A 23,079-nucleotide genomic window follows, 5' to 3' on the forward strand; every position below is an offset into this window, starting at 1 on the left:
CTACATTTGCAACCACGTTTTCGAGAGCAGAGCAAAGCATTCTTCAATGCAGGCAGGAACAGTAACTGAATTGGACCAGAGCAAAGCATTTCTTCTTTGCTGGCAGGAACAGTAATTGAATTGGAGCAGAGCAAAGCATTTCTTCATTGCCGGCAGAAACAGTTACTGAATTAAAGCAGAGCAAAGCATTTGTTCTTTGCAGGCAGGAACAGTTACTGAATTTTATTTACAATTATTTCTACATACTGTTTATCCTACATTTGCTCAAATCCTCACATTATCCAATAGATCACCCTTTCAGCTTTATTCTACAGAATCATATTTATGAAAACAAACATAGTTACACTCAGAGGAAAATATAGCACTAATTATTTCTAATCTTCTGGATCAGAGAACTGCCCTGGAAGAGAAGTCGTAACGTCATCACCGTGGTCAAAAATATCACTGTCATTACCCTGTTGTGCCAATAGTGGATATATTTCTGCCAATTTTGAATTTGTCGGGGCAATAACAGTGGTTATGAGTTGGTTAAGTGATGCCTTTATGCAGGGAATACAACAACATCCGCGCAATGCAAGAATAGCTGCAAACAGCTATAGAAACTAGGACAGAGAACACCAGGTTTATAGATTTGCCAAACTTTTTCTTGCCCACCACTTAGACCAGGCTGATGTGTTCACACCAGAGTGCTCCTCCATCTTGTGGTTCAGGGTGCGGAGGCCTTGAATGGCCCTTGTGAGTGACCCATCAGGTTCTGTGAAATTTGGAATAAACAAAACTGGTCACCAAACATTGAGCAGTCGCCACCCTTCTCGGCCAGGAGCATGTTGACCACTATGGAGTTCTGGAACGCCATGAGGTTGCAGCTGGTTGTTCCCTTATGGCAATAATGCCTGCTTCCGTGTAATTACCTAGTTTCTGTACATTGTAATGTATGTAGTTGATTCTGTTAACGTTTTTGTTCGGGGTTATTTATAACAAGATGGAATCCCATCCTGCAGCAATCTAGTTAGCCAACTTATACTCATCTGGTATGCCTTGTGGGATGCCAATTGCATCAATGTATGTCAGATCTCCATCTTTCCAAGAGGACCTTCGCGTTCGGGAGAAACCAAGGGGAGGTCCAAAGATGGATCCGGCCAATTGTATCTCCTCTGTTTTGGATGGAAACACAGTCACAGATAAGAGTAGTGATACCAGTGCACACGTTCCTGGCGCATTTATCAGTGTGTCATACAACTTTTTCCCAACACAACCACCACCACACATGCCTGTGTGGGAGCAGTGGGGCAGTTTGCCGATTGATATCATGACACCATGTTTTATTGAGACTTCCCACCTTAACACCTGTCCCTGTAAAGCTAACAAATATCAGTTTATCATTTACTGTCTTAGTTGTTGGATAAACCCTATTCCATTTCTGACAAGTGATGTTAGGAGTTGTTTTAGTCATTACCTCCAGGGTACACTGTGTTGGGATTTCTGCTGGAATGACACGCAGTAGTGGCCTAGGGGCCCATGCATGTGATGTAACTATAGTTTACCTTGTTAGCTGCATTCTACATTAATAACAACCAGTTCTTTCCTTTTTGTAAACAAGCAAAAAAAAAAATGTTCCTCACCCTTTTGCGGTTAAAATACTTCAACTCCCTCCATAGTATACAGACACTTTTGTATGGGATTCGGGTTTAAGGTAGCATTATATTGGTAAATGGTGAGAACGAAAATGGGGGTTTCTTTAGCATAAGCCCATAGATGGAATCCTCAGCAATTAGAGTCGGCCAAGGAATTAAAATAGTGCATAACTGATTCATTGGGAGGCACACATGGAGTCCTCCCCTCATGCCTCAGTGACTGCCACATAGTTGTTTATCAGTGTTATTTGAAATAAGGTTGCGCCCCTTTATCTTTTGTGTGGTAGGCATAGTTGACTGAGTATAATTATTGGTTCTGTTGTTATGTATTTTTGTCAGCTTTACAGGTGTCCAAAAGTAGCATATGAAGAATAATATAATTACGGCTGTCAATGTTGCAGCCCAACATGCTATCATATTATTTAGCCATTTTGAAGTCGTGTCGACGAAATCACCACTAAATGAGTCAGGTGTCTTTTAAATTGTCACCAGCCTTCAGGTATTTTCAGATACTATCAATCTGCACCCACCGTCTGCTGGACTTTGCTCACCTTTCCCTTTGGGGGACCCAGCTGAGATGACCTTTTACAGCGTGTCAGGTGTATCCACGTGTTTCTTTCTGCTATTTTTCCCATGTCATTCAGCTATTTCTCAGTCTATGCCAATGTTTGGGTAAAACTGCATGAACATTAGATGCTTATTCATAAACAGACATAGGATGAAGAGACAAATGGCAATAATAAAGTTATTAAAGCACAGTAACTTGTTAATTATTATTTTTTTCAATCTGATGGTGTAGTGCAGGGGTGTCAAACTCATTTCTCTTACGGGCCACGTTGTAGTTAGGGTTTCCCTCAGAGGGCCGTTTTGAGTGCAAGCAGCGTGGGATTGAGTCCCGCTCAGTGATGGTGTTGACATCTGCACCATGACTGGCCGCCAACCAGCCCGGGGTGTAGTCTCCCTCTGCCTGAAGTTAGCTGGGATGGCTACAGCTCTCTCCGAATAAATGCAGAAGGGTTGCGTCAGGAAAGGCATCCGACATAAAAAATCAAAAAGACTGTCACCAACATGACAATGGCACAAAAATGGTTTTACACATCAATGCTGATAAATTTCCCATTTTTTTTCCAGTTCATATCAATTTGATGCATGTGATATTTCCTGGTGACACGTCATTAGAAAACTTTTTTTTTTTTTCAAAAGAAGTTAATGAATACACAATCTTCCAAGCTTTTTTTTTGTGCATTCGTTATCAATTAATAGCACTGGTATTATTTTTGAATCTGTGCAAGATCCAACACCCAAAAGCAAAATGTAATTATTTAGTCGCCATTATGACAGCAGTCTCACACCCCTGTATAACCGGACTACAGCGACCTTGGCAGTGGGAATGAGAACAGCTATCTGACAAGTGGCCAATTAAAACAAAGTAGTTTTTAGTGTTAACAATGGTTTCAAAAGCAATAACCTTCTTTCAATCAACAAATGAATTCAAGTATCCCTTTTTGGAATTTTTAAAGCTGTTTGGGGTTGTTAATAACTCCTTAAAGGGACCCACTTGTGAGTTTTTTTTTTCTTCATCATTCGTCTATCTTTGGACTCTCTAAATTGCCCCTAGGTCTGATTGTGAGTGAGGCTGTTTGTCTCCATGTGCCCTGCGATCCCCTGTAACCAGTTCAGGGTGTACCCTGCCTCCTGCCCATTGACAGCTGGGATAGGCTCCAGCACGGCCCGCAACCCTTGTGAGGATAATTGGCTAAGAAAATAGATGGAGGGATGCATGGATTTGTAGTCTGAGTAAACTGACCAAGTTTTGGATGCACATTCCCTTGTGGATTATGTCAAGCACAGGTCAAACAAGACAAAAAAAAAATTGCATCCAAGTTAAATCCATGAGTCATGTAATGCCTTTGTACCAGGGCTACCATTCCACTTTTTGAGACCTGAGACTTCCCAATGTTCAATATTGGCGCCCACTTAAAAATATTTTTTGGTAGAATGTGTTTTCTATCTTTGCTGACATAAATCCCATTTTGTAATGTAGCACCTTTATTTTTCCACATATTTAGTTCTCCTGGTAAGCTTTGTTGTTGCATTTTGTTTAACACATCATCTGAAAGTATGTTTTGGCTGCTACTTCTTTTGCTGTTTAATCTGTAAATCCATTTCCTAATGATACTTTGTATTATATGTGTGTACTGCACATTTACATGGGTATTTGTTTTGGTAATTGAACTGCTTTGAGCAAATTTTTTAACAGCATTGCATGTGCCACTGTTTTCACTGTAGTTGTCACCATTCCTCTATTTTTCCAGTATTGTCTGTGTAGATTTTGATACTACTGTGAATACATCAACATCTGGTCTCAGATTGTTTAACACCAATAAGGTATTGTCTGTACAGTTCAGTCGTCCCAATCCAAATCTGGTTCTTTTTCTGTCCAACCAGGAACGTCATTTTGTGGTTGTTCAATCATGTCTTGAGCTGTTTGCAGCAAGAGATCTCCTGTTCTTGTGGGAGGCTTGTTTGGAATATCTCAGGTGTAATAATAGAGTGCTGGGTTCCTATTTTCCAAGATATTTAAATGTCCTCCCAGTAATTCTATCTTTTTTTCCATTTTATTTCTATATTTCCTGTCAGATAGGTAATTGACCCCTCCGTACAGGGCACTTAACCACGCCTCCTGAAGTTACGTCACCCCACACTTGCTAACCTCAGACAAACAATTAGCAAAAATGGCGTCGCAGGAAGAAAAGACGAGAGCGAAATTGTCCGATTTACCAGCTGATTTTTCATTTGCATTCTTACCGAATAGTGAAATATCGTTCAAGCAGGGCTTCAAGTATTTCAGCAAGGGGTATTTCAATGGTATTTCCATGCATATCGACGAAGAAACCATTGATATTAGCGCAAGATCTTTCCGGAGTCAGAGGAAGACCGAGAAGCCACATAATATAATATATTATAACCCAAAGATGAATTCGTCATTGACAGTTTCCTATATTCGTGTTACCTATCACACTTGTGCGCAGAATCTGTACAATGTGTATCTGTATAGCCGTTTGTGAACCGCCGTATGAAGGAAAAGAAGAAGACGAGGCTTGATATACGAGTTGTTTCTCTCGTTTTCTTTGTGTAATGTCACGCGCTCCCTTCAATAATTATTCTTGAATTAGTGCCAAACCTACGTAAGTCCCGACCGAGTACGACAATCACTATTTTAGTGTCCTCAAACATCCTTCCTTCAGTTCTAACAGTTCTGATGATTAGATGTTTTTGTTCTTGCTATCTCCTGCTAGGCGGCCACGTTATCAAGAGCAGAGCAAAGCATTTCTTTATTGGAAGCAGATGTATGATAATTATAATCACAATCATTCCGACAATGGGTTTTCTCCAGGCACTCCGGTTTCCTCCCACACCCCAAAACATGCATTAATTAGACACTCTAAATTGCCCCTAGGTGAAATTGTGAGTGCGACTGTTGTCTGTCTCTTTGTGCCCTGGAATTGGCTGGCGATCAGTTCAGGGTGTACCCTGCCTCCTGCCTGTTGACAGCTCGGACTGACTCCAGCACACCCGTCACCCATGTGAGGATAAGTGGCTAAGAAAATGGATGGATGGATGGATGGATGGATGGATTTTAACTAATGGCTGCAATATAACAAAGAGTAAAACATTTAAGGGAGCCTGAAATTTTTCCATACCCAGTGTATCTACGGAGGTAAGTAGGGTAGGTACAAACTTATTGGATGTTATCCTGTTACCTTCATTGCAGACCCGGTGCACGAGGAGCTCCTTTGCCAGCCAGGGCCATCCTCTCCATGGGCGGGCTAAGCCACGGTGTGATCAGAGTGAACACTGAGGACAAGAATTCAGCTCTCACTGTTCAAGATGTCGGCCACATCATGCCTGGAGGTTCGCCAGACACACCCAGACATGCTAACTCCTGCCAATATTATAACATAAGATGCCCAGAGTTAATTTTCTGACCTTCATCTGTATTTTAGCTCTGATGTGCATTGTGAAACCAGATGGCTCTCCTCAGCTGTGCAAAACGGATGAGATAGGAGAGATTCTGATCAGTTCTCGAGCAGGGGGCACCATGTACTATGGCCTTCCTGGGGTCACCAAGAACACTTTTGAGGTCTGTCAAAGCCGAAGTTGAAGCAATCTTGAGATAGTTACCTTTTTTCCAGAAAAAATATTTATAAAAATGAAACCAACAACATTTATATGAAGGGACACATCTTTTTTAAACTCATTTGCGTGCAACAACATGAGGAACCTGCGTTTTATATCATATTGTTCGGGAAACGAAGCTCAGATTAGCCAGTGATGTCAAATTTACGGCCCAAGGGCCAGATCTTGCCCCACATCGTTTTATGTGGCTCATGAAAGTCAATCAGTTCTGCCAACTTCTATGATTCCTGCTACAAACCATACCAATGTTTTCAGTTGTCATACGTAATGAATAATTTGCGATATTTAAGCATTTTGTATTTTTCTATTACCAAAGCACTTTTTACAGAAATTCAACTATAGGAGAAAAAATATCCTTGACTTTTGATTCAAAACTCGTAATCCATCAATTTTTTGTCCATGTATAATAAGATGATGAGGTCATTAAACGTGTATAGTTTCATAGTGATACGACCCTTTGAGGGAAACCATAACCACAATCTGCCCTGTATCAAAAATGACTTTCACATGCTTGAGATAGACACATTGTTCCTATCATATAGTATCATACACATTTGGACGGTACCCAATCGTGTGACAATCTGTTTTGCCCCTTTAGGTGATCCCTGTCAACCAATCTGGAGCGCCTTTAAGAGTAGTTCCCTTCACCCGAACGGGTTTGCTTGGATTTGTTGGCCCAGTAAGTCTTATGCAAATAAAAAATAAAGTTATTATATTGAGTATGTGTTTAGTAGGCGCTGAGGTGCTCGTGTACTTCTCACAGGGCAGCCTGGTATTTGTCGTGGGAAAGATTGAGGGGTTGCTGATGGTGAGCCGACGACGCCACAGCACCGACGACCTGGTGGCCACAGCCCTCGCTGTGGAGCCGGTCAAAACAGTTTACAGGGGCAGGTGAGTCACTGCCTTCTTTGTAATATGATTTGTATAATGCTGTTTATTATTTTCTTCCCTCTGACTCTGTCCAGGATCACCGTGTTTTCAGTGACTGTGTTTTATGATGAGAGAATTGTGATCGTGGCTGAGCAACGGCCTGATGCCAGTGAGGAGGACAGCTTCCAATGGATGAGTCGAGTTCTGCAGGTATATTACGGTCTGTCCCTAAAATATGGAGTTCCAACATCAAGTTGAAGTATGACATGACATCTCGATACGATCCAAGCAGTCAGTGCACATGACCTCCTTTTAGCCAACATAAAAGGAGGAACTTCCTTTATGTTTTGCCTTTTGTTTTTGTAATTTTTGGGAGATTTTTTTTTTCTAAAAGAATGATGAGAGAAAAATAGCCACAGGAATTTAATGTCAAATAAACAGCCTTCCATACTTATGAGTGTCTAACACTTTAGTCCATAGCATGTGTTTCAGTGTAGTCCTGTGAATGGTTTACATTTGGTAGGTTTCTACTTCCTGTTTTTATTCCATTGTTGCTGAGTTGCTATGACTCAATTGAGCTGCTTTTTGTAAAACTGTGATTTTTATCTTTTTTTAATGCCCCCATGCATGTGGTTGTGATGTTTGCAGAAAGATATCTGAGTACAGATATAGACTGCTACATTATTTTCTCACACAGCTACGATTCAGCTAGCTGCCATACAGTAGTTTTCAAAATAATAGCAGTCCAATTTGACGTTTCGAGTGTATTTTTTGTTACACCTCAAACAGGTTACCAGTTGGTGCAGTAGATTCTCAGAAAACCAACAATACCCAGCATTCATGATATACACACTCATAAGGCTGTGCAATTGGGCAATTTGTTAAAAAGGGTGAGTTTGAAAAATAGCAGTCTGCAGTTGAATTTACAAACAACTATTTTGAAGACACTTTTTTGTTTCTAGGATTTACCATTCCTTTGAATCACTAAATTAATATTTAGCTGTATGATCACAATTTTGGATGGAATGGCGGTGCAGCTAAAGAGCATTGGTCTCACAGTTCTGAAGACCGTGGTTCAAATGCCGGCCCCGCCTGTGTGAAATTTTAATGTTCTCTCCCGTGCTTGTGTGTTTTCTCCGGGCGCTACAATCTCTTCCCACATTCCAAAAACATGCAGGAATTGGAGACGCTAAATTGCTCCTAGATGTGATTGTGTGTCAGACAGTTGTCTGTCTCCATGTGCCCTGCGATTGACTGGAAACCAGTTCTGGGTGTACCCTGCCTCCTGCCCGATGACAGCAGGGATTTGATCCGGCTCTCCCGTGACCCTCTTGAGGATAAGTGGCTCAGAAAATGGATGGATAGATGGACCACAGTTTTGTGCTTCACATCTGTGTGGCATTGAAGTCAACCAACTTTTGGCGTCTTTCACCTGGTATTCCACCCCAAGATTACCCAACAACATTCCACAATTCATTTACAAAATTGAAAGAGAAACAGAATTTTTGATGTCACCACACAAATTCTTGATGGGTGCAGGGATTGGACTGGCCACTCCATGACATTAACTTTGTTGGTTTGGAACCAAGACTTTGCATGTTTACTAACGTGTTTGGTGGAAATTCAGCTACTGTGGGTCAAAGTCAAAGAAGAGGAGGAAAACGGATTCTTCAGCAGAAGAAAAGGAATGCACAGAGCCAACAACTGCGTGTAGGGCCTTTGAATATTGGGACCTTGACAGGAAAAGCCCAGGAGTTGGTAGACATGATGATTCAGAGAAAGGTTGATATATTCTGCATCCAAGAGAGCAGGTGGAAAGGTAGTCAGGCAAGAAGTTTAGTAGCAGAGTTTAAATTATTTTACCATGGAGTAGATGGGAAGATAAATAGAGTAGGGGTTATTTTAAAGGAAGAGCTGGCTAAGAATGTCTTGGAGGTGAAAAGAGTATCAGATCGAGTGATGAAACTTGAAATTGAGGGTGTTATGTATAATGCAGGGTTTGTACGCGTCAGGGAATTTCTGGAATATCATGGAAAGAAACGTTGCCTTTTCCAGGTCTTGGAAAGTCCGGTAAATAAAAAATATTTGGCTTGGGTCAGGGAATTTCATGGAATTTTCAGTCACTGTGAGCTGACTGGCGCAATCCCACTCTCAAACCTGCACAGTCGAGCACGAAAAATCACGCGCATAAAATTTAAGAGACATTCTCAGCGCACATGAAAACCAATCCAGCAGTGAACCACAGCCTGACTTTTTTGGTTTTTTTTCAACACGGAAGCACACAGTCTCCTGATAGTTTACCTGACGCCGCCCACCTTCGGCTTTTAAAGGGGTACATTCATAATTACAAATACCATCCACCCACACAGTCTGGGCAGTATAGAGCAAAGAGTTAGAGATGCTGCTTGTGTTTACGCTCGATAATAATGGTAAAAGTAAAAACAAACGAAAAAAAAAGTGCTGCTGCTTTAATGAATCTCGGGTTATGTGAATAATAGGAGAAAAAGTGGTGCAACTGGACAAGATTTTCTCTTTTTTTGAGTGAAAGAGGTCAGGTCTGAAGCCAAAGTAGAAAGTACAGGATGAGATCGTGTATAATGTTAAAATTCCACCTTGGCACAGCCTGATCAAGGATGAAAGCACAGACGATACAGTGCATGAATAGCTAATTCTGTATTTTTAATATAGGCAACATAACATTAACCTTCGATGAAAATATATGTTCAACATGTAATTATAGTTTCTATTTTTAATAACCTTAAATTTCACAGTCATTATGATGCGCCTACTTATTATTAAAGTGAAAACACACCATCACATAGCTGTAATATTGCTGTCTACCACAATTAGTCAATCCAATATTAGTCAGGGAATTTTGTATTTAATACTTGGAAAGTCATGGAAAATTCATGGAATTTTGATTCTGTGGAAGTGTATGAACCCTGATAATGTGATTTGCGGCTATGTCCCACAGGTAGGATGTGATCTAGAGTTGAAAGAGAATTTCTGGAAGGAACTAGATGAAGTCGTTCTGAGCATCCCAGATAAAGAGAGTGTTGTGATTTGTGTAGATTGTAATGGACCTGTGGACATGTGTAATGCTGAAGGAAACAGGGGGCAATGAAGAAGTGATGGGAAAGTGAAGTCTGGGAAAGGAACTTTGAGGGACAAGTAGTGGTGGACTTTGCAAAAAGGAAGGAAATGGCAGTGTTAAACACATTTTTTCCCCTGAAGAGACAGGAATATAGGGTGACGTACAATAGTGGTGGTAGAAGAACACAAGTGGATTACATTTTGTGCAGATGATATCTGAAAGAGGTTACTGACCGTCAGGTAGTGATAGGGGAGAGGGTTTCCTTGACAGCATAGGATCTTGGTGTAGAATGACTCTGGTGGTGGAGAGGAAGATTCAGAAGATAAAGGTTGAGCAGAGAACCATGCGGTGGAAGCTGAGAAAGGAAGAATGTTGTGAGGCCTTTCAGAAATAGGTGAGACAGGCTCTCGATGGACAGGAGGAGCTTTGGGAAGACTGGACTATTCTGGTAGGAAAGGGGAGAAGGAGACTTGGTGGTGGAACCCCAAAATACAGGCAGTCATACAAGGAAAGAGGCTTACAAAGAAGTGGGACACTGAGAGGACAAAGGAGAGGTGAAAGGAATAAATTGAGATGCGACATAGGACAAAGGTAGATGTCGCGAAGGCGAAACAAGAGGCTTATGACAACATGTACATCAGGTTGGAAATGAAAGAAGGAGAAAAGGATCTTTACAGGTTGGCCAGATTGAGGGATAGAGATGGGAAGGATGTGCAGCAGGTAAGGGTGATTTAGGATAGAGATGGAAATGTGTTGACTGGTGCCAATAGTGTGCTAAATAGATGGAAAAAATACTTTGAGAAGTTGATGAGTGAAGAAAATGAGAGAGATGAAAGAGTAGAAGAGGCGAGTGTGATGGACCAGGAAGTGCCAATGATATACAACTTCCTGACGGGCAGGACACAGCAGGTGAGGCTGGGGGACACCACCTTATCGAGGCGTACTATCAGCACCGGGGCACCCCAAGGTTGTGTCCTCTCACCTCTGCTCTTCTCGCTCTACACGAACAACTGCACCTCGTGGCATCTGACTGTCAAACTCCTGAAATTCGCAGATGACGCCACGGTCAGCGGCCCCATCAAAGACGGCGACAAGTCTGCGTATCAACAGGAAGTGGTGAGACTTGAGCTTTGGTGTGGTCAACACAACCTGGCGTTGAATAGTCTAAAGACTGTGGAGATGATTGTGGACTTCAGGAGGCATCCTAAACCACAGCCATCCCTGACGCTGTCCAACTGTCTTGTGTCAACAGTCGAGACCTTCAGGTTCTTGGGAATTACAGTCTCAGAGAACCTGAAGTGGGGGATGAACATCAAAAATCAAAATCAAAAGCTTTTAATGTCATTATATGTTGTGCATACAACAAAATGATGAGTGCTTCGCCACAAGGTGCAAGGTTCAATAAAATAGAGTAAAAATCGAAGAACATCTTAGGTAAAAAAGAATAGATAAAACATCAAGGCACAGTTATTGCTAAAATAAATATATAAATGGATAAAAGTGACGTTGCATAATAATTGTTACAGTACTGTTATTTCAGTGGTTTGAGTTCAAGGAGTTAATTGCTCTGGGGAAAAAGCTGTCCTTGAATCTGGTTGTCTGTGTTTTGTGGGACCTGTACCGCCTGCCAGAGGGCAACAGGTTAAAGACGTGATGACCCGGATGTGAAGAGTCCTTTACAATATTAGTGCTCTGCTGTGATAGCGGGAGTTGGCAATGTCCTCTAGGGAGGGCAGAGAGCCAATGATCTTCTGGGCACTGTTGACCACTCTTTGCAGAGCTTTCCTGTCCGCTGCTGTGCGTCCAGCATACAATATTGTGATGCAGTATGTGAGGATGCTCTCCACGGTGGTTCTGTAGAAGGCCTGCAGGAGCTTAGCTTCCAAGTTGCTCTTCCGGAGCACTCTCAGGAAGTGGAGTCGCTGCTGGGGCTTTTTCACCACCGCAGGGGTATTTACAGTCCAAATGAGTTTGTCCATGATGTAGACTCACAGAAATTTGAAGGAGTGGACCCTCTCCAAACACTGCCCATTGATAAACAGTGTGATTGGGTCGACGCTGCACTTCTGGAAGTCCAGGATGATTTCCTTCGTCTTTTCGGTGTTCAGTGTGCAGTTGTTTGCTGAACACCACTTTGACAATTAACCAATCTCGTCTCTGTAGGCAGAGTCATCTCCTTCTGAGATGAGCCTGATAATGGTGGTGTCATCAGCAAACTTGATAATAGAGTTGCTGGGATGCGCAGGTATACAGTCAAATGTGTACAGAAGGTATAGCTTAGGGCTCAGTACACAGCCTTGGGCGGACCAGGTACTGAGGGTTATTGAGAAAGAGAGGTGTGGCTCAGGTCTGACAGACTGTGGACGGTTTGTGAGGAAGTCTTTCATCCAGCAGCAGATGGAGGGAGAGTTTATCAACCAAAATACCTGGGATGATGGCATTAAAGGCTGAACTAAAGTCTATGAAAAGCATCTTGACGTAGTTCCCTTGACGTTCCAGGTGACTCCGTGCAGTGTGGAGAGCTAATGTGCATCCTTGGTCGACCAGTTTCCTCTGTAGGCAAACTGGTAGGGGTCAAGTGAGGGAGGAAGTGTGCCCCTTATGTGGCGTGCAACCAGCCTCTCAAACCACTTCATGATCACAGTTGTGAGTCCAACAGGCCTGTAATCACTTAGACTGTCAATGGCTGCTTTCTTTGGGATGCGGATGATTGTTGCAGATTTCAGGCAGGAAGGAATGGTTGATTGTTGTAGGGATCTGTTGAATATTTTCGTGAAAACACCCATCAGCTGATCACAGCCCTTCAGTAATTTCCCCGGCAGTCTGTGATGTTCGTCCCCCACTTCAGGTTCTCTGGTTGATTGAATGACAACCATGACTTCCAGCAGACTTCCTGGTATTTACAGTCCTGAGCACACCTCTCACTTCATGTTCTTGAAGCATGAATGTGCTGCTGATGGGAGGTGGTTGTGACGAGTCTGGGTTTGAGCTGTCCATCTCAAAACAGGCAAAGAAATGATTTGGTTTCTCTGCCAGTGAGGCGTCTGTGTTTCCGGCACACATCTTGTTGTTACTGTTGTAGTTTGTAATGTGTTGTAATCCCTCACATGTTTTTTTTGAGTAATTTTCTGTGAAGCACTCCTCGATAGTTCTTTGGTAAACCGTCTTGGCCACGCTGATGCCCCTCTTTAACCCGGCTCTAGCCTTGTCCCCTGACCTGAAGGCAGCATTATGGTGTCTCAGGAGTGCCTTAGTCCCTCAGGTCATCCAGGGTTTTTGATTGGGGAAATCACGGATCCATCTCTTGCAGTTGAGATAGTGCATTCTAAGGCAATGTTGGAATTGTCTTTGTCTGAGGCCTTATTTGTTTGTGTTGAGGGCTTTATGTGGGCGTGAGGGTGACACAGACATGGTTAGATCCAGCAAGATGGGGGAGGGGGGAAGCCCTGTATGCGTGTTTAATGTTAGAGTAAACATGGTCCAGGATTTTGTCTCCTCTGGTGGGACATGTCACATACTGGACGAATTTGGGTCTTTAAACACGCTTGGTTGAAGTCACCAGCAACAATCAATACTCCGTCGGGGTGGGTGAGCTATTGTTTGTTTACAATCACGAGCAGACGGCTAAGTGCTGCGCTAACGTTAGCGTCCGGCGGGATATAGACAGCTACCACAATGACTATACCATTAGCTCCCTCGGTAAACAAAAGGGTCAGCACAAGACTGCAAGGACCTCTAACTCAGGAGAACAGTGCGTGTTGATGATTCTGCTGTTACAACACCATTCATTGTGCACGTAGACACGCAGCCCCCCACTCTGGTCTTACCGGAGTCTTTGGTTCTGTCTTGTCAATGTAGCGTGCGGCCTGCTAGCAAAACTGGAGCGTCAGGGATTCGTGGCTGTAGCCACCTTTCCTTGATGAAAATGATACTGCAGTTCCGGACAAAGCTGCTCATGGCTAGTTGTAATTCCAATTTGGCCATTTTGTGGGTGATGACAAGTGATTACACCCTGAACTTGTCGCCAGTCAGTCACAGGGCACATATTGACACTATCACTGAACGGGAATCGATCCCACGTTGCCCGCACCAAAGTCAGGCCTGTGTACCATTACACCATCAGTGATCTAAGTACATCACTACATACAGTAAATGAACATGTAATTTTAATAGACTGGTGATCGTTTTTCGTTTTTTTTCAACTTGCTGATCGGTCACCGGCCCCAAAAATACTGATTTAGTTTACACAATTCTTTACTGTTGTCTTTTTGATTAATGTTGCAGTGTCATGTCTTGATGCGCATTCTCCCCAAAGGCCATTGACAGCATCCACCAGGTGGGCCTTTACTGCCTTGCCCTGGTGCCTGCCAACACCCTCCCAAAGACGCCTCTTGGTGGCATCCATACCTGCGAAACCAAGCAGAACTTCCTCGAAGGAAACCTGCACCCCTGCAACATCCTCATGTGCCCCCACACCTGTGTCACCAACGTGCCCAAACCAAGGCAGAAACAGCCTGGTGAGCTTGTTAAATGAACCCATTCAACTCCTTGATTGAATGATGTGTATGTTGCTTAAAATTACTGTATGCCATCTGATCTGTGCAGTGGACGTTGGTCCAGCATCGATGCTAGTGGGCAACCTCGTGGCGGGAAAACGTATTGCCCAGGCTACAGGCAGAGACCTGGGTGTTGTGGAGGATCAGATTTTGATTCGGAAGGTAGAACAGAGCACACTACATTGTCTTCATATCTGTGCAACATACTCAGGTATACAATAACTAATTAAAGCAACTAAACTGAAACCCTTTCAGCATTACACACTACAGAAAACAATCTAAAGGGGTCCACAGAAGTGGTACACTCATGAGCACCAGATCAAGGGACACCTTTGCATAACTACTATTAAGGAAATTAGAGACACATTCATTAGGTTTGTAGAACATAATGACATAATGGACTCTTCAGGTTGAGCGTTGGGCCACTGGGGACCAGTGCTTGAAAAGCCGTCGTCTAACAATTAGTTTTTCGATTTGTTGTTTTTTCATTTGTTTTTCAGTATTCAAGGAGCAGTCATATTTATTAATGTATTTCTATTTTGTTGAGATAAAAAAGGTGTATTTGTGTTAAGAGAACCATCAAACACACAACAACAGTTGTGTGCACCAATGTCCATATATAATTGTATATAATTGTAATTATATATATATATATATATATATATATACGGTGAATAGATCTGAAAATATGAAAAAACCTGATCTACTATATCTAAACCATTAGTGCTCTAATATATCCAATATGGGGATTGATTTAATATGCCAGAATCCTGGTCATTTGCTGGGTTATTATGGTTAGAATGGGAAACCATGCGCATTTTGTCTGTGTGATGTTTTTGACTTGCCGTGACCATTTTGCAAAGCCATCTGTATATATTTCTTATGAGCAGGTGCAGATGATCCCACCAGGACCTGGCTAAAGAACCTTCTCCACTACTCTCCTGTTGTGTGCGTGCATGCGTATTTGAGCTAGCATTCACAAAGAATTATGACAGAGTCACTGTGATGTTTTAGGTTGCTTTGATTTGATGTCTTTCTGTTTTTAAATGAGACTTGATGGATAAATAATCCATCAGCGTAAGAGTCTATTCCTCTCCCTTTCAGCACCAGTTCTTATCTGATGCACTCCAATCGAGAGCCCAGACCAACCCGGAACATATTCTCTATGTCCTATTGAATGCAAAGGTTGAGTAAACAAGTACACACGCACAATCATCCTAGCCATCTGTGAAACGAGATGATTAATGATTGAATCGATATTGTGCTTCTCAATGTTCCACAAGTAACACAATGGCAGTCATCACCGTCATCACTTTTTACTCTGAGTAATGTAAGCATTGCTGCTTCAGTTAATGCTAATATTAAAACGTGTTACAATGTCAGAAACACCAGTTACACCCCATTTAAACCGTCTTTTTTTATTCCCATGTACAGGAGTATATAAGTATATGAAATATAAAGTTCAGGGTGTAGTTTGCCTCCTGTCCGAATTTAGCTGGGATAGGCTCCAGCACTCCCGTGACCCATGTTGAGGATAAGCGGCTTGGAAAATGGATGGATGTGATAAAGGGCAAATTTTAAAATCATCTGAATATTACAGAAGTAATGTAATTCAGTGCAATAAATACACAGTAATATTGTCGAATACTCTGCGTATCTGAATTTTCCAGGACTGGCGTCACAAAACTTGATTTGAAACCCAAACTACAAACTCCTGTTGTTTTCCCCTTCATTGTGGGTCAGATGATCAACAGCACATCTGCAAATGCATTTGCTTTGTTCAGTGCGAGAGTTTAGGGGAGAGTTGCGGCAGGACAACTAGTGGCTGTTTCCTCATGACAATACATGCTCATAATCCCCTTAGCATCAGACATTTCCTGGCTGAGGAAAACATTGCAATGCTGGAGAAAACTTCTTTCCCGCTCTGTGATTTTATTTCTTTTTTTTAGGGTTTCCCCCCCCCCCCCTCCTATTTCCCAAGCTAAAGGGCATTATCATCAAAGGTACCCATTTGAAGATGCCGTTGATATTAGAAAGACCATGATGACTGAGCTACGAAGGATCCAGGTAGAATCTTAGAAGAATCCCCGAAGGAGGAGGTGGCAGAGATGGTTGGGAAAGTGGGTTAGACTTCAAAGAGATGACTTCCAAGCGGAACACCTTTAGCTTTTACAAAGGGCAGTCAAAAAGTAACAAGCCCAACTTGACATAGTTTACTTAGAATTGATTTTTTGGGGGGTTTTTTTGTCATGGTTTGGAGCTTAAATATCAGTTTGAAGGTTTAGTATAATAAAAAAAGGTATTGTTTAGGGCTGCCCTCTTCCTGTTCATCGTTTTCGAAATGACCTCAGCTCAGGAGTTAGTTGACATGATGATTAGGAGAAAGGTTGACGTATTGTGCATCCAAGAGAGCAAGTGGCAAGGGAGTAAGGGTTAGGATCAGGGTTGAAATTATTTTACCATGGAGTAGATGGGAAGAGAAATGGAGTAGGGGTTATTTTAAAGGAAGAGCTGGCTAAGAATGTCTTAGAGGTGAAAAGAGTATCAGATCGAGTGATGAGGCTGAAATTTGAAATTGAGGGTATTGTGTATCATTTGATTAGAGGCTATGCCCCACAGGTAGGATGTGACCTCGAGTTGAAAGAGAAATTCTGGAAGGAACTAGATGACGTAGTCCTGAGCATCCCAGAGAAAGAGAGAGTTGTGATTGATGCAGATTTCAATGGACGTTGGCGAAGGAAACAGGGGCGATGAAGAAGTGATGAGTAAGTACGGCATTCAGCAAAGGAACTTTGAGGGGCAGATGGTGGTGGATTTCGCAAAAAGAATGTAATTGACGGTGGTGAACACTTATTTCAGAACTGACAAAAACATAGAGTGACCTACAAGAGCACAGGTAGAAGCACACAGGTGGATTATATTTTGTGCAGACGATGTAATCTAAAGGAGGTTACCGATTGTAAGGTATTGGTGGGGGAGAGTGTAACTCGACAGCATAGGATCGTGTTGTGGAGGATGACTCTGGTAGCGGGTAGGAAGATTAAGAAGACAAAGGTAGAGCAGAGAATCAGGTGGTGGAAGTTGAGAAAGGAAGAATGTTGTGTGGCCTTTCGGAAAGAAGTAAGACAGGCTCTTGATGGACAGCAGAAGCTCCCGGAAGACTGGACAACTTCAGACAAGGTGATCAGAGAGACAGGCAGGAGAGTACTTGGTGTGTCTTTTGGTAGGAAAGGGGAGAAGGAGACTTGGTGGTGGAACCCCAAAATACAGGGAGTCATACAAAGAAAGAGATTAGCGAAGAAGAAGTGGGATACTGAGAGGACTGAGGAGAGGTGAGAAAGGAAGAATGTTGTGTGGCCTTTCGGAAAGAGGTGAAACAGGCTCTCGATGGACAGGAAGAGCTCCCGGAAGACTGGAATACAACTCAGAGGTACTCAGAGAGGCAGGCAGGAGAGTACTTGGGGTGCCTTCTGGTAGGAAAGGGGAGAAGGAGACTTGGAGGTGGAACCCAAAAATACAGGAAGTCATCCAAGGGAAGAGATTAGAGAAGAAGAAGTGGGACATGGAGAAGACTGAGGAGAGACGCAAGGAATACATTTAGTTGCGATGTAGGGCAAAGGTAGAGGTGGCGAAGGCTAAACAAGAGGCATATGATGACATGTACACCAAGTTGGATACGAAAGAAGGAGCAAAGGATCTCTACAGGTTAGCCAGACAGAGGGATAGAGATGGGAAGGGTGCAGCAAGTAAAGGTGATTAAGGAGAGCGATGGAAATATGTTGACTGGTGCCAGTAGTGTGCTAAATAGATGGAAAGAGTACTTTGAGAAGTTAATGAATGAAGAAAATGGGAGTGAAGGTAGAGTAGAAGAAGCAAGCGTGAATGACCAGGAAGTGGCAATGATTAGTAAGGGGGGAGTTATAAAGGCACTGAACACAATGAAAAATCCTGATGGTCCTGATGACAGACCAGTGGAGGTATGGAAGAAATTTGGAGAGATGGCTGTGTAGTTTTTGACCAACTTATTCAATGGAATACTAGCGGGAGAGAAGATGCCTGAAGAGTGGAGGAAAAGTGTGCGAGACCCCATTTTTAAGAACAAAAGCAATGTTCAGAACTGTGGAAACTACAGAGGAATAAAGATGATGAGCTACACAATTAAGTTATGGGAAAGAGTCGTGGAGTTTAGACTCAGGACAGAATAAAGTATTTGCGAACAACAATAAGGTTTCATGCCTAGAAAGAGGACCACAGATGCATTATTATTTGCCTTAAAGATGCTTGTGGAAAAGTACAGAGAAGGTCAGAAGGCGCTACATTGTGTCTTTGTAGATCTAGAGAAAGCTTATGACAGAGTACCAAGAGAGGAACTGTGGTACTGCATGGGCAAGTCTGGTGTGGCGGAGAAATATGTTAGAATAGTACAGGACATGTATGAGGACAGCAGAACAGCGGTGAGATGTGCTGTAGGTGTGTAAGAAAAATTTCAGGTGGAGGTGGGACTGCATCAGGGATCCGCGCTGAGCCCCTTCCTGTTTGCGGTATTAATGGATAGGGTCACAGATGAGGTTAGACTGGAATCTCCTTGGACTATGATGTTCGCAGATGATATTGTGATCTGCAGTGTAAGCAGGGAGCAGGCGGAGAAACAATTAAAAAGATGGAGGCACGCACTGGAAAGGAGAGGAACGAAGATTAGCCAAAATTAAACCGAGTATATATGCATGAATATGAGGGGTGGAGGAGGAAGAGTGAAGCTCCAGGGAGAAGAGATGGCGAGGGTGGACGACTTTAAACACTTGGGGTCCATACAGTGCAATGGAGAGTGTGGTAAGGAAGTGAAGAAATGGGTCCAAGCGAGGTTGGTGGAAGGTGTCTGGTGTTCTATGTGATAGAAGAATCTCCGCCAGGATGAAGGGCAAAGTTTATAAGACAGTGGTGAGGCCGGCCATGATGTACGGATTAGAGACGGTGGCACTGAAGAAACAGGAAGCAGAACTGGAGGCAGCAGAAATGAAGATGCTGAGGTTGTTGCTTGGAGTGAACTAGTTGGATAGGATTAGAAATGAGCTCATTAGAGGGACAGCCAAAGTTGGATGTTTTGGAGACAAGGTTAGAGAGAGCAGACTTCGATGGTTTGGACATGTCCAGGAGCGAGAGAGTGAGTATTATGGTAGAAGGGTGCTGAGGATGGAGCTGCCAGGCAAAAGAGGGACAGGAAGACCAAAGAAAAGGTTGATGGATGTTGTGAGGGTGGACATTAGGACAGTGGGTGTTCGAGAGGAAGATGCACGAGATATACTTAGGTGGAAAAAGATGACACACTGTGGTGACCCCTAACGGGGGACAAGCCGAAAGGAAAAGAAGAAGTAGTTCTGGAACTTTTCCTGGACACCTCATATGTGAATATAACAGTAACCTGTAACATAACACATAGCTAGAAACAATACTGTCGCTGTAATGCTGTTGCCAGTTGATTGTACTTTCTCTTTTTTTGGCTATAGGGGGTGGCGGTGTGCACGGCCACCTGTGCTCAGCTGCACAAGCGGGCAGAGAAAATTACAGCCACCCTTATCGAGCGAGGAGGCCTCAACGCTGGTGACAATGTTGTACTTCTTTATCCTCCAGGTGAACATGTGCATGAAATAAAATGTACACAAGTCACTAATCAAAGGGAGAGGAATGTAGTTTCTGCTGGATTATTTTCTCTTTCACAAAAGTGTAAAAGTGGGTGATGAATAGATTTTGGGTCACACTGTCTGCACTGAATGCCCAAACAGCACTAGACACACTGAGGAAAGCATACAGTAATAAGAAAATACTCATTTTATTAGCCTTACAGACTTTATTGTCAAAGTGGACATGCCACTCAGGTAGCAAAGGCTCTAGGCCCCAAATCTGAACAGAATAACACTTTACAGAATCGATGAAAAAATGCATTCTACGTCTGCTTTAAGTGATTAAGTTCTCCATTTTGGCAAGATTATTAGTTGCTGTTTTTTTTTTTAAAATATCCTGCATACCCATTTAGTAACCAAGGTGTCTTTGTGGCTCTTTCCTCGACAGGCGTTGACCTGATAGCTGCCTTCTATGGCTGCCTTTATGCTGGTGTCATCCCCGTGACCGTAAGACCCCCCCACCCACAGAATCTGACCGCCACTCTTCCCACTGTCCGCATGATTATTGATGTAGGTGTACACAATTGTGATCCCAAAACATATTTGATCAGTGCTTATTGTTTTGATGTGAATGTGCATGTGTAAATGTTTGCTGTGTGTTCTAGGTGAGCAAAGCAGCCTGCATCCTCACCACTCAGCCTCTCATGAGGATCCTCAGGTCCCGCGAAGCTGCTGCAAGCGTCAATGTCAAGACTTGGCCCACTATCATTGATACAGGTGGGTAGTTTGGACATCTCTCGAGGTCATTTGAAAAAAAAAAATAGTAATTACTGTAATTACTTGAGTATTATGCATCCTGAAGTATCATGCGCACCCCCAAGGTTGACCTAAAAAATCAGGAAAACCCCTTTACCAATGTACAATGCGTACCACCAATTTCCTGCTACCCATATGCTCAAAATATTGGAAATTATTGGTATAGGGTAAGGTTATATTTTGTTAGATTTGTACTTGTATTGTTTTTCAAAAAACTGTCCGTACAACAATCATTAATAATAATCATTGTGCACGTGCTTATGTAGCCGTAATATAATCTCGGAACAGACCCAGGACACGCTTGTCCTGGTCCCTGTAATTGTCAGAACAGAATCCCTCAATCAGCTAAAATAAATGCTCAATGATGTCATAACATTTTAATAATACTGTTAATAACACATATTACAGTCTCAAATAAATATTTAACACTGTTTGACGTCAACATTTTTTGCATTAAATATATGATCATGTAACGTTTGTGCATAGTGCAGTTTATCCTATACATTACACATCCCTGGCCAAGACTTCAAAAGCAACATCTGGCTCATCTCTAATCTGAAAAATAACCATTGTAGCTATCTTTGGTGACTTGGTGCAGTTCTGGTGCCTCCTGAATTCATGAACAGTGATCCTATTATGCTCCCACAGCATGTCATCCTCTGTGGCATCCATGCCGTTTGTGGGTAAACAATTTTTGAATCCCAAGAGTTTTGGTTCCGCAGCGCAGCCTCTCGCCAACCTGACGCCATGGCGTTCCTATGGCTTCAGGTGGCTATCCAAACAACGTGAGCTCAAATTACGTAGAAACGAGGGTAATGGGCACATTAAAAAAAAAAAAAAAAAAAAACAAGCATTTCATTTGTGTGTGCTCTCCTGTTCTTTTTTTCTTTTTTTTATGTGCCCAGTCCTTGATGTGTCTTCTGGTAGGAAAGGGGAGAATGAGACTTCGTGGTGGAACCCCAAAATACAGGAAGTGATACAAGAAAAGAGGTTAGCGAAGTAGAAGTGGGACACTGAGAAGACTGAGGAGTCGCAAAAGGAGTACATTGAGATGTGACGTAGGGCAAAGGTAGAGGTGGCAAAGGCTTAACAAGAGGCATATGATGACATGTACACCAGGATAACAGGAAAGAAGGAGAAAAGGATCTCTACAGGTTGGCCAGACAGAGGGATAGAGATGGGAAGGATGTGCAGCAGGTAAGGGTGATTAAGGATAGAGATGGAAATGTGTTGACTGGTGCCAGTAGTGTGCGAAATGGATGTAAGTTGATGAATGAAGAAAATGAGAGCGAAGGAAGAGTAGAAAAGGCAAGTGTGAAGGACCAAGAAGTGGCAATGATTAGTAAGGTGGAGGTTAGAAAGGCACTTCAAAGGATGGAAAAATGGAAAGGCAGTTAGTCCTGATGACATAGTGGTGGAGGTATGGAAGCAATTTGGAGAGATGGCCGTGGAGTTTTTGAACAACTTATTCAACAGAATACTAGCGGGCGAAAAGATGCCTGAAGAGTGGAGGAAAAGTGTGCGAGACCCCATTTTTAAGAACAAAAGCGATGTTCAGAACTGTGGAAACTACAGAGGAATAAAGATGATGGGCCACACGATGAAGTTATGGGAAAGAGTAGTGGAGGCTAGACTCAGGACAGAAGCAAGTATCTGTTAGCAACAGTATGGTTTCATGCCTAGAAAGAGTAACACAGATGCATTATTCGCCTTGAGGATGCTAGTGGAAAAGTATAGAAAAGATCAGAAGGAGCTACATTGTGTCTTTGTGGATCTAGAGAAAGCCTATGACAGAGTACCAAGAGAGGAACTGTGGTACTGCATGCGTAAGTCTTGTGTGGCAGAGAAATATGTTAGAGTAGTACAGGACATGTATGATGGCAGCAGAACAATGGTGAGGTGTGTCAGAAGAATTTAAGGTGGTGGTGGGACTGCATCAGGGATCAGTTCTGAGCCCCTTCCTGTTTGCAGTAGTAATGGATAGGCTGACAGATGAGGTTAGACTGGAATCCCCTTGGACCATGATGTTCACAGATGATATTGTGATATGCAGTGAAAGCAGGGAGCAGGCGGAGGAACAATTAGAAAGATGGAGACATGCACTGGAAAGGAGAGGAATGAAGATTAGCCGAAGTAAAACAGAATATATGTGCATGAATGAGAGGAGTGGAGGGGGAAGAGTGAGACTACAGGGAGAAGAGATAGTACGGGTGGACAACTTCAAATATTTAGGGTCAACAATCCCGAGCAATGGTGAGTGTGGTAAGGAAGTGAAGAAACGGGTCCAAGCA

The 23,079-nt window shown here is 42.7% G+C and overlaps 1 protein-coding gene across 3 annotated transcripts in view; it reads left to right on the forward strand.

Moving 5' to 3' along the window:
• The window catches only part of dip2ba (disco-interacting protein 2 homolog Ba), a 115,911-nt gene that overhangs the window by 51,989 nt on the left and 40,843 nt on the right, over positions 1 to 23,079 (forward strand). For all 3 annotated transcript variants that reach the window (XM_061805771.1, XM_061805776.1, XM_061805785.1), the window contains 11 exons: positions 5,410 to 5,549; positions 5,642 to 5,778; positions 6,433 to 6,513; positions 6,598 to 6,725; positions 6,800 to 6,914; positions 14,114 to 14,315; positions 14,404 to 14,516; positions 15,459 to 15,539; positions 19,859 to 19,982; positions 20,421 to 20,542; positions 20,638 to 20,749. In XM_061805771.1, coding sequence (XP_061661755.1) covers positions 5,410 to 5,549; positions 5,642 to 5,778; positions 6,433 to 6,513; positions 6,598 to 6,725; positions 6,800 to 6,914; positions 14,114 to 14,315; positions 14,404 to 14,516; positions 15,459 to 15,539; positions 19,859 to 19,982; positions 20,421 to 20,542; positions 20,638 to 20,749 — 1,355 coding nt within the window. The remainder of the gene's footprint in view (positions 1 to 5,409; positions 5,550 to 5,641; positions 5,779 to 6,432; positions 6,514 to 6,597; positions 6,726 to 6,799; positions 6,915 to 14,113; positions 14,316 to 14,403; positions 14,517 to 15,458; positions 15,540 to 19,858; positions 19,983 to 20,420; positions 20,543 to 20,637; positions 20,750 to 23,079) is intronic.

This window comes from Syngnathoides biaculeatus, chromosome 2 (assembly GCF_019802595.1).
Source record: "Syngnathoides biaculeatus isolate LvHL_M chromosome 2, ASM1980259v1, whole genome shotgun sequence".
Lineage (NCBI taxonomy): Eukaryota > Metazoa > Chordata > Actinopteri > Syngnathiformes > Syngnathidae > Syngnathoides > Syngnathoides biaculeatus.